Source organism: Hippocampus bargibanti, linkage group LG03 (assembly GCF_051943395.1).
Source record: "Hippocampus bargibanti isolate YZ-2025 linkage group LG03, ASM5194339v1, whole genome shotgun sequence".
NCBI classification, from domain to species: Eukaryota; Metazoa; Chordata; class Actinopteri; order Syngnathiformes; family Syngnathidae; genus Hippocampus; species Hippocampus bargibanti.
In genome coordinates, this window is record NC_142736.1 from 2122501 (window position 1) to 2134798 (window position 12298).

General features: G+C 39.5%; 1 protein-coding gene across 2 annotated transcripts in view; it reads left to right on the plus strand.

Moving 5' to 3' along the window:
* The window catches only part of phkb (phosphorylase kinase, beta), a 66057-nt gene that overhangs the window by 40438 nt on the left and 13321 nt on the right, over positions 1 to 12298 (plus strand). Inside the window, exons 17-25 of one of the 2 annotated variants that reach the window (XM_088991487.1) lie at positions 2854 to 2937; positions 4018 to 4122; positions 6202 to 6284; positions 6388 to 6478; positions 7787 to 7845; positions 7948 to 8110; positions 9470 to 9551; positions 11295 to 11352; positions 11465 to 11555. In XM_088991487.1, the coding sequence (XP_088847613.1) occupies positions 2854 to 2937; positions 4018 to 4122; positions 6202 to 6284; positions 6388 to 6478; positions 7787 to 7845; positions 7948 to 8110; positions 9470 to 9551; positions 11295 to 11352; positions 11465 to 11555 (816 nt within the window). The remainder of the gene's footprint in view (positions 1 to 2853; positions 2938 to 4017; positions 4123 to 6201; positions 6285 to 6387; positions 6479 to 7786; positions 7846 to 7947; positions 8111 to 9469; positions 9552 to 11294; positions 11353 to 11464; positions 11556 to 12298) is intronic. The other variant, XM_088991488.1, reaches the window with a different exon arrangement.

Genomic DNA, 12298 nt, shown 5'->3' on the forward strand with positions numbered 1-12298 from the left:
GCTGCCTCATTGGCATTCTGCGCGTGGGAGCCGATTCGGGTGCAGAGGTTGTTCTCACCATGCCGTGCTTTTGTGTGTGTGTGTGTGTGTGTGTATGTGCGTGTGAGTACATCCCCCTTTTTTCAGTGCCCTGCTCTTTACTTACTTATGTGTTTTATTTTAATTGGAACAACCTTTTAGCCACCATTGTTTGCAGACCGAGTTGCACGGGAGGAACACAGTGCCACCTATTGACTAATTTATTGAATTGCACTCCAGTGAGAGTCTCTTAAAGGACAACCAACGCCATTTTTTTGTTTCCTACTTGACATCAGAAAAACGTTTTATAGCATCTAAAATACCCAAAACACGCAGGCTGATATTTTTAGTCAAATGCAAAACACCAATAAAAATGACTTAAATTGTCCAAAATATGCAAAAAAAATTGAGCTGCGAATTGGGCATTTTCAGAAAGTCCCGCCCCCCGCTCGAGAATCAAAACAATCGCTTCAGATTCAGATAATATGCTTTCTTGTTACACATCCAGTTATGAATATGATTCAAATAGTTCTGAAGAGGAAAGCATAAATGTTTGCAATCGATTAAAGAATTTATTCCGTGCCATTTTGAGGCAACATTGGGGGGAAATGTATCACCCAAAAAGAGGCAGAAAATGTCGTCCAATCTCCTGTGAGGAATTAATCAGCCCGTTTCCACAGACTGATAAATTCCTTCCATGGAGCTTGGTCACCCTCTTCTAGCGGCTTTTTGGTGCAACACGGGGTTTTCAGACCAAACAAGTACAGCAAAATACATTGACGTGATGGAATAACTGCTACAATGTGTCTTTTTTTTTTCGGTCAGGGGCGTTCCTTCAGTGACGTCACCTACGGACTCGTCACCAACTCAAAAACAAGACTTCCGGAATATTCAGCGTGAGTCCTAAAACGTAAAATATCGCTATATGCAGTGGAATCTTTGTAAAGTACGCTCAGTAGAAGTCATTTGAAGCCGTTTTACAAATTATGGACACAACTTGTCCAGAGACGTCGGTTGTCCTTTCAAGGTCTCAAGGTCCTAACTGATATTAGAAAAACGGGCGTGTTAGCTTCTGATAAACACCGGTATCGAATGTGTAAAAAAAACAAACAAAACATGAACTTACATATGCGTCAATACCCCCTCCCCCAATAAAAACCACTTGGGACAAAAAAAAATCACTCTATTTCTTTAAATGTCACATTCCGTGTAGATCTCAAGGGCAAGGAAATGATGATGTATTCTGTTCACGTAGCAGGTGAGGATTTCACACCTCGAAGCTGAAGATGGGGGAGGAAAGGGAGAGTGGGGGGAGGGGGGAATCAATGTCCCACTCAATTCTCTTTGCATTTTCCAATATGGCGCATTCAGACAGATGACAGTACAAAGGAGGCTTAAGGCTATGCAGCCGAGCGGGAAAAACGCTCGACCTGGTCAGCTTGACGGTGTCTTTAAAGGACAACCGACACCTTCGGACAAGTTGCGTCCATAATATGTAAAATCACTTCAAATGACTTCTACTGAGGGTATTTTACAAAGATTCCTTCGCATATAGCTATATTTTACATTTTAAGACTCGCGCTGAATATTCAAGAAGTCTTGTTTTCGAGTTGATGACGATGCCTGACGTGACGTCACGGAGGGAACGCCCCTGACCGAGAAAGTGACACACAATGCATTTTGGGTACTTTTTTTCGTGTTGATCGCGAAATTTGAAGGAAAACTACACACAGTAAAGTCTTGTTATATCGATATCGGTTATATCGATAGTACTGTTTATTATGATACTAGTTCTATGAACGTAAGGAGAAAATTTACATGCCGCAGGATCGGATATGTCGATAGTCCGGTTATATCGATATTTTTTCCCACTCCCGAGAATATCGATATAACGAGACTTTACTATATACAGTAAAGTCTCGTTATATCGATATTTAAGGGAGTCCGAAAAAATATCGATATAACCGGGACTATCGATATATCCGACCCTGTTTGCATGTAATTTCTCAGTGCGTGCATAGAAATAGTATCGATATAACCGGGACTATCGATATATCCGATATCGATATAACGAGACTTTACTGTACTTTTTTAACCTTGCTTTACAACACAAAGGTCTGAATAAAAATACAGTAAAGTCTCGTTATATCGATATTTAAGGGAGTCCGAAAAAATATCGATATAACCGGGACTATTGATATATCCGACCCTGTTTGCATGTAATTTTCTCCGTGCGTGCATAGAAATAGTATCGATATAACCGGGACTATCGATATATCCGATATCGATATAACGAGACTTTACTATATATATACAGTAAAGTCTCGTTATATCGATATTCAAGGGAGTCCGAAAAAATATCGATATAACCGGGACTATCGATATATCCGATCCTCTTTGCATGTAATTTTCTCCGTGCGTGCATAGAAATAGTATCCATATAACCGGGACTATCGATATATCCGATATCGATATAACGAGACTTTACTGTATATATATATATGTGTGTGTGTGTGCGTGTATGTTTGCGTTTATGTGTCACAACGACAGTGGACGTGTTTCATTTGCATTCCCCATTCCAGGTGTGAACGTATGAAAAGTGTCTTCTTGCCTCTACTGTTGCTTCTCCTTCATTCCCTTTGGTGGGCGGGGGGGCGCTAAACACGTCGCTAATGGCGCGACGGCCACCTTTTTCATTAGCGCCACATCTCATAAACACTAAAGATAATAACGATACCGGCGGCAACGGGGACAATGTCAGCTGGGGGCCCGAACGACTCCCCTTTGCCGCCATTTGTGTTTATTAACGCTGGTTTCTTTTCTATCCTCCGACAGGCGTACCGCTTCCTGGCCGTCAATAACAAACTGGGCCTGAGTGGGCGTCCGGATCGACCTGTGGGCTGCATCGGGACTTCGAAGGTACACACGTGCTAACACATGCTAACTTGCGCGTTAGCGGCTGCCTCCCACTCGTCACGGCCTCGACGGAGCGCTCGGAAGGATGCAGCTGAGTGAATCCGAGAAGTCATTTATCATGGTTCACTTTGGTTGCTGATGAATTCATTTAAAGGACAACCGACACCTCCGGACAAGTTGTGTCCATAATTCTTAAAATCACTTCAAATGACTTTTATCAGAATCAGAAAACCTTTATTCGTCCCACAATGGGGAAATGTGAGCGTATTTTACAAAGATTCCACGGCATATAGCTATATTTTAACTTTTCAGACTTGCGCTGAATATTCAGGAAGTCTTGTTTTCGAGTTGGTGACGATGTCCGAAGTGACGTCACAGAGGGAACGCCCCTGACCGACAAAGCGACTCACAATGCATTTTGCGGTACTTTGTTTAGTCTGAAAACTTCGTGTTGATCCGTGTTGATGGCAAAATTAGAAGGAATACACATAAATAACGCGATGGTGAATCGTTGTGTGTTGCACCAAGACTACTATTTGATACTAGTTGACACAAATTCCCAGCAGACAAATCAGCCCATTTCCAACTGAGCTTGGGCACCATCTTGTGCATTTTCTGAGACGCTATTTATCCATTTGCTATCTGTCTAGCTAGGTTGCTGTGTAGCTGGCGATGTATCTATTTGCTATCTGTCTAGCAAGCTAGCTATGTCGCTGGCGATTTATCCATTTGCTATCTATTTGCTATCTGTCTAGTTAGCTAGCTATGTAGCTGGTTATTTATCCATTTGCTATCTGTCTAGCTAGCTAGCTATGTATCTGGCTATTTATTAGCTCAATGGCTATCTAGCTAGTTAGCTAACTGTCTAGCTATCTGTTAGCTAGCGTTCTAACTATTTGAGTTACTTCCGGGTTGCTCACCCGCAGAAAAAGCGATTTTGTGACTGTAAAGTGAGAGTTTTGAAAGGTGCTTAGAAATGAAATGTATTATTAATATTATTATTTTATACCCCGGCCAGAGTTGTGTTTACGTGATTCCTTGTTCGTGTCCCAGCATTTCATCACACCCGCGTATGCCCCGCAGATTTACCGCATCCTGGGGAAGACGGTGGTGTGCTACCCGATTGTCTTTGATCTGAGCGACTTTTACCTTTCTCAGGATGTCATGCTGCTGATTGACGACATTACGGTACGCACACACCCGGTTCAGAACATAATGGCCACCCCCGTCGCCCGTATATTCTGACATCTGTGGCCGATAAAAGGTCAAAATGGTAAAAAAAAAATAATAATGTGAAAGGTTTACACTGGGCTAACTGGTCTTCAACCTTTTATTTCAACGACGGGGTGGCCATCAAACTGTTACGATCGCCTGTTGTTAAGGCGCACATCAAATTGAAACACATCCATCATTAGCAGTTCATGCTAGGTATGCTGATGAGGAGAAAAAAAAGCGGGGAAAAAAATACGAGCAGGGGGAAAAAAAACGCAGTGAATTAAATGTTCTAACTAACTATCAGTTATAGCTATGAGCTATATAACTATCTAGGTGGCTAGCTATCTGTTGGCTGTCTATTAGCTATCTACTAGCTGGCTAGCTAGCTTTCTATCTTTTTACTTTCGGGTTCAGTGAACGCTAGCGCGTGTGGCTGCCGCTGCTCACCCACAGAATACTTATCCTGTAAGTGTAAAGTGACCTTGATAGTTTTGAAAGGCACTTAGAAATGAAATGTATTATTATTATATTACAAATGTTGAAAGCAAAAAACACGAAGTGGCTAAGTGGCTAGCTATTTAGCTAGCTATCTGTTGGCTATGTAGTAGCTATCTAGCTTGCTTTCTATCTGTGTATTTAATAGGGATATTCAGTGTATTAGCTAACTAACTAACTATCTAGCTAACTAGCTATTAGCTATATAACTATCTAGGTGGCTAGCTATCTGTTGGCTGTCTATTAGCTATCTACTAGCTGGCTAGCGAGCTTTCTATCTATTTACTTCCGGTGAGTGAACGAACGCTAGCGGGTGTGGCTGCCGCTGCTCAGCCATAGAATACTCATCCTGTAAGTGTAAAGTGACCTTGAGAGTTTTGAACGGCGCTTATAAATAAGATTTATTATTATTATTATTATTATTATTATTATTAACGTTAACAGTCAAGAAAACAATCCTGTTGTCCTCTTTAGGTGTAAGAATAAATATTTTTTGAAATTGTTTATTTTCAACTGGGTTTTTTTTTTATTTTTTTTTATTTATTTATGTATGTATTTATTTATTTATTTATTTATGTATTTATTTGTTATTTATTATATATATATATTTTTTTTTAAATAAAAATAGTCTTGTTTTTCCCACAAAATAAAACTGTCCAATATTTTGGAGATATTATAAGAATTTTTTTTTCGGGAGGCATTATAAATACATACATAAATACATATATAAATACATACATAAATACATATATAAATACATACATAAATACAGAAATGAATACATAAATAAATACATAAATGAATGGATACATAAATACATAAATGAATACATACACAAATACATAAATGGATGCATAAATACATACATAAATACATACATAAATCAATACATAAATAAATAAATAAAAAAAATCCTTAAATAAATGCATAAATAAATAATTACACAAATACATAAAAATACAAATTAGAGGATCACTTGAAGAAAAAAAATCAAAATATTACACAAATATTCCAACTGGGAAAGCATGACATGAACTCTTTCACTGCCAGGGTTTTTGTCATTGTCACTCAAATTGCAGGACCCACAGAATATTGAGTTTTAGGACTACATAAACATTCAATGCAGTGTTAGAAACCTAAGACTTTGTTCTTTCATCAGAAAAAAAAGACATAATTCCTAAATAATATGGGTCTGGAGTTAGATGAGCTTGAAATTAGGGTGCCTGTCCAAAATACAATGCAATACATACATATTGGTTAAAATAGCGCTTTAACTACAGCTGAAGCTGTAACAAAGCGCTAACATGGACAAAAGGCAAATGCTGCTCCCTCGTGGAAGGGGGAAAAAAATATTGCCAGAGGTCTTACCAGCGCTTTATCGACACCCAAGAAAAACCAAAACCCGAATAAATTCGTGAATGACGCTGCACGTCATATTTTCAATCACCAAATAAATTCGGGGATGGCAGTGATTGAGTTAATGAAGAGTTTGTGCTCATTTTTTTGTTGTAGGAAAACTTTGAAATATTCTTCCAAATGCGATTCGGTGTTTTGCAGAACGCCCTCCAGTTCATCAAGCAGTGTTGGAAGATGCAAGGACGACCTCTTTTCTTGGTGCTCATCCACGAGGACAACCTTAAGTAAAATATCATTTACACTCTCATACAGCAGCTTCTGATCGATTGATTATTGACAGTGGCGTGGCCTTGACAGCTTTTTTTTTTATCGGATTTGTGTGTTCAGGGGAAGTCGCTTCAACCCGGTTTTGGACATGCTGGCGTCCTTCAAGAAGGGCCACATCGGAGGGGTGAAAGTTCACGTGGACAGACTTCAGGTTTGTGGGGCTTTCTCGGGCATGTGATGAAGATAAGAACGATATCAAATATGTTTTTAATGATTTATGTTTCGATATTGATGAAGCTTAAAGGACACTATTTTATTTGTTTCCTAACTGACATCAGAAAAACGTTTTATAGCATCTAAAATACCCAAAACACGTAGGCGGATATTTTTAGTCAAATTACCCAAGCTCTGTTGGAAATAGGCTGATTTGTCTGCTGGGAATTTGTGTCAACAATAGATGGATGGATAGATAGATAGATAGATAGATAGATAGATAGATAGATAGATAGATAGATAGATAGATAGATAGATAGATAGATAGATAGATAGATAGATAGATAGATAGATAGATAGATAGATAGATAGATAGATAGATAGATAGATAGATAGATAGATAGATAGATGGGTAGATAGATGGGTAGATGGGTAGATGGGTAGGTAGGTAGATGGATAGATGGATAGGTAGGTAGATGGGTAGATAGATGGGTAGATGGATAGATGGATAGGTAGGTAGATGGGTAGATAGATGGGTAGATGGGTAGATGGATAGGTAGGTAGATGGGTAGATGGATAGGTAGGTAGATGGGTAGATAGATGGGTAGGTAGATAGATGGGTAGATAGATGGGTAGATGGATAGGTAGGTAGATGGGTAGATGGATAGATGGATAGGTAGGTAGATGGGTAGATAGATGTGTAGATGGATAGATGGATAGGTAGGTAGATGGGTAGATAGATGTGTAGATGGATAGATGGATAGGTAGGTAGATGGGTAGATAGGTAGGTAGATGGGTAGATAGATAGGTAGATGGATAGATGGATAGGTAGGTAGATGGATAGGTAGGTAGATGGGTAGGTAGGTAGATAGATGGGTAGGTAGATAGATAGATAGATAGATAGATAGATAGATAGATAGATAGATAGATAGATGGTAGGTAGATACGGTAGGTAGATAGGGTAGGTAGATAGATAGATAGATACGGTAGATAGATACCATACCACCGTATCTATCTACCATAGATAGATAGATAGATAGATAGATAGATAGATAGATAGATACGGTAGGGTAGATAGATACGGTAGATAGATACGGTATAAGTAGATAGGGTAGATACGGTAGGTAGGTGTAGGTAGATACAGTAGATTAGATGGATACGGTAGATTAGATGGATACGGTGGGTAGGTGGATGGATATAAAATATGAGAAAAGTATCTTTTTATTTAAGTTACGAATCATAACGAACGTCTGAAGGAATCTTATTTTGAAATTGAGAATAATGACGATGGCGATGTGACACCCAGACGCTGATCTCCGGCGCCGTGGTGGAGCAATTGGACTTCCTGCGCGTCAACGAGGCCGAGTAAGAATCTGTGACTCTCATTCTGTTCAATGACCACTTTATGAGGTACACCTGAGTTACATCTACATTTCTTTTCTATGGCAAATAACACCCAAAAAAAAGGATCCCAGAGTTCAAGAGCTTCGAGGAACTGGAACTTCCCAAACACTCCAAAGTCAAGCGACAGATGAGCACACCGAACGCCTCCGATTTGGAGCAGCAGCCCGAGATCAATGTGGATGAATGGCTGCAAAAGCCCACTGATGAGATCCTCCACAAGTTCCATGTGAGTCCATCACATACAGTGATACCTTGGCTTACGAACTTAATTGGTTCCCAGAAAGTGTGTGTAAACGGAGACGTGTGTATTCCAAACATTAATTTTCCATTAAACCATTAAAATGAGAATAATCCATTCCCAGGTCCCCATAAAACATAATTTTCGACTAAATAAAACTGCTTCCTGCTGCGTGTGTCCCCCCCCTCCTCTACCACGGATCTTGACCAATCACGTGTGGCTTTAACCGAAGACTAGGGGCGGGGAATAGAGGACAAAAAAAGTCGGCTACCATTTCCAGCTCATTGTTAGGAGCTCCAAGAACCGGCTCGTTCGCGAACGACACATCACTATCTACAGTAAAGTCTCGTTATATCGATATTCAAGGGAGTCCTAAAAAATATCGATATAACCGGGACTAACGATATATCCGACCCTGTTTGCATGTAATTTTCTCCGTGCGTGCATAGAAATAGTATCGATATAACCGGGACTATCGATATATCCGATATCGATATAACGAGACTTTACTGTATTTTGTGTAGTTTTAAGGCTAGAAAATTAGAAAGTAGAAAATTATGTTTTATGGGGACCTGGGAACGGATTATTCTCATTTTAATGGTTTCCTATGGGAAATTAATTTTTGGGATACACACTTTTTGCCTTACACGCTGTCTGGGAACCAATTAAGTTTGTAAGCCAAGGTATCACTGTAACATTTTGGAGTAGAAGGAGGTAGTTTCGCTTAAACTTTAGACTTTACTGTATTTGCTATCTGTCTAGCTGGCTATATATTAGCTATCTAGCTAGCCATTAGCTAACTATCTAGCTATTAGCTATCTATCTGGCTGGCTTTCTAGCTGACTAGCTACAGTATTAGCTATATATTAGCTAGCTTTCTATCTATTTGAGTTACTTATTACAGTAAAATTAAAATGAATTTTGTTTCCCGAAAAATAGTTTGTATGCCAAGATTATATTCTGGCGAATTTAACGTTCGTAAAGCGAAAAGTTCGATAGCTAAAGCGTTCATAAGCCGAGGTATGACTATACACAGAATGTGTTTTGTACCGTGTAACAGTCCCTAATGAAGTGTCCTGAGAAAGCGCGAATCAAATGTGAAGAGTTGAGAGCGACCTCACTGTCGTCGCGTGTGACACTGCTTTGTTTATCTTCTCCATTTCATGCATATTCCTCATTTAATTCCCATGGAAATAAGGCGATACGCGCTATTATCCGTTATCGTCATGCGAGACGCCGAGTCAACTCATTATAATTTCATGCCGGCGTTTCATGAGTGGGTAAAAAAAAAAATGCACCTTCGGTCTTCTTGTACACTCAATATGGATGAACTTTTCCTTCTTCTAGGATTGTGATTGCTTGGCCAGCCAGGCTCAACTTGCCGGAATCTTGCTTAGGAGGGAAGGATCGCAGTTCCTGACCAAAGATGGTGAGATGCTGTCTGCTTTGTTGAATGGCAGCTGCGAAAAATACCATTATTTTATTTTTGTTAATTACTACAGATTATTTATTCAATTATTTAATTCATTCGTTAAATTCGTGTTATTTATGTATTTATTTATTTGTTGGTTTGTTTATTTGTTTATCCATGTACAGTAAAGTCTCGTTATATCGATATTCAAGGGAGTCCGAAAAAATATCGATATAACCGGTACTATCGATATATCCGACCCTGTTTGCATGTAATTTTCTCCGTGCGTGCATAGAAATAGTATCGATATAACCGGGACTATCGATATATCCGATATCGATATAACGAGACTTTACTGTATTTATTTATTTTGCTGGCTGTAGCGGTGGCAACCGTAGAATTTAAAGCAAAAACAAAAAAAGGTCTGGTGGTTGTAAGTACGGGTGGTCGTAACTTTTGCCGGTCGTAAATCGGATGTTACCTGTATAGTAATCTAATATGATCCAGAATAACAGCTGTGATCAATTTTGGGAAAAGAAGGTACAATCGTTTTTTTAATGCTACTGAATTTTTTTCCAGACATTTTTCCAAAATATAAAAAAATATATATGAGATTTTTTTTTTTCTTGACGTGAAGAGTTTTTTGGGGGGAAAATGAACGCCTCTATTTTGAGACATAAACACACAAGCTTATAAGGCACCTTAACTTTCTGAAGCATTGAATATCAAATACAGTGAGACCTCAACTTACGAACTTAATTGGTTCCCAGACAGAGTGTGTAAGGTGAAAAGTGTGTATCTCCAAAAAAAAATCCCATAGGAAACCATTAAAATGGGAATAATCCGTTCCCGGGTTTCCATAAAATATAGTTTTCAACTAAATAAGCCTTAAAACTACACACAACATACCTTATTCTATGTATAATAAATGTGCTATTGTATTGTAATGAAAGAAATACACTGCATTGTATCATAAAGTCACTTTATTTACATTTGTGATGGTTATTTATGGCTTGATGGAATGGCGTTGGAGGTCAAAGGGAATTGCTGTTTGGAAAGAGAGGCGCATTACATGAGGACTGTAATTAAAGAAATACACTGTGCTGTAAAATAAAGTTTTATTTACCTTTTTGATGGTCGTTGATGGCTTATGGAAGGAGAGTCACCTTCCATAAGGACTGTTGGTAACTTAACCTCTGGTGCTGTTCGGTCGTGTGCTTCCGCCGAAGATCACTCCGCCAGCCGTGGTGGGTGTGTATTATGAAAATAGTGCTTATTATAAGGATTAATTTTCATAAATTTGACGTTTGTAAGATGAAAAGTTTGTGAGATAAGGTGTTTGTAAGTTGAGGTCTCACTGTAGTTTAGTTTGCTAAATGTTTGTTTATTTGATATACAGTAAAGTCTCGTTATATCGATATTCAAGGGAGTCCGAAAAAATATCGATATAACCGGGACTATCGATATATCCGACCCTCTTTGCATGTAATTCTCTCCGTGCGTGCATAGAAATAGTATCGATATAACCGGGACTATCGATATATCCGATATCGATATAACGAGACATTACTGTATTAACCTCTATTATATATTTGTATTCATAATGCAACTGTGTTACACGCGGATTACTTGGCTAATCAATTGGGTGAACGCCGGTTGTGTTGCTGCAAGTTGAACCGCTGTAAAAAATAAAATAAAAAAGGTCAATACACTTACACAATTCTTTTTTCCCCCCCTCCCGCCTTGCTTTCAAAACTCCAGAGAACCTGATGGAAGAACTAGAACGGATCTACCGACAAGCCGGCAGCCGTAAACTTTGGTCAGATGTTTACACGCCCATACACAGACAAACACACCTTCGCACACCCACCCGCATTCGCGCGCACCTACGCACATTTAACACGCGCGTTGTTGTGTTTAACGGCGCTCAGGCTAGCGGTGCGCCACGCCGCCGCCTTCACCAAGAAGTTGGCCAGCTCAATCGCACCTCACATTACCTCCATACTCGTGAAGGGAAAGCAGGTAAAACGGGGTCCCGTCAGGAAATGCGCAATCTGCATGTTAGCCATTAGCGGCTTGCTTGCCGCCGAGCTAAAAAGGTTAGCTTGAAAACGTTGAGATCAATTCGCCATGTTGCATCAGTGAACGTCATGCTTACTGTATGTCAGTTTGGCTGGGCGAGTTTGCTAGCTAGCTAGCTAGCTAGCTAACTAGCTTGCTAGCTCGTTCGCTTGCTTTCACCTTATTAACCATCGCAGGGTGCTGTCTACCCCAAATACAGAGATTTTAATTTAGCCTATCGAGATCCCAAGATTATTTAACTCATTCACTGCCATTCCCGAATTTTTTCGGGAATTGAAAATATGACATAGAGCCCCAGTTTGGTTTTTTCATGCTTGGGTGCCGTTAAAGCATTGGGTGCCATGACCTCTGGCAATGTTTTCCACAAGGGGGCAGCATTTACCCCTTTTTTCCATGTTAGCGTTTTGTTCAAGCTTTAGCTGTGGTTAAAGCGATATATAAACCAATATGTATGTATTGCATGGCTATCTATGAGCTGTCTATTAGCTATCTAGCTGGCTATCTATTAGCTATCTAGCTAGCTATCTTTTAGCTATTAGCTATCTAGCTGGCTATCTATTAGCTAAATAGTTAGCTTTCTGTTTAGTTGAGTGAACGCTGGCGCTTGTGGCGCCGCCGCTCACCCACAAAGAAAAACTTATCCTGTGACTGTAAAGTAACCTTGAGAGTTTTGAAAGGTGCTT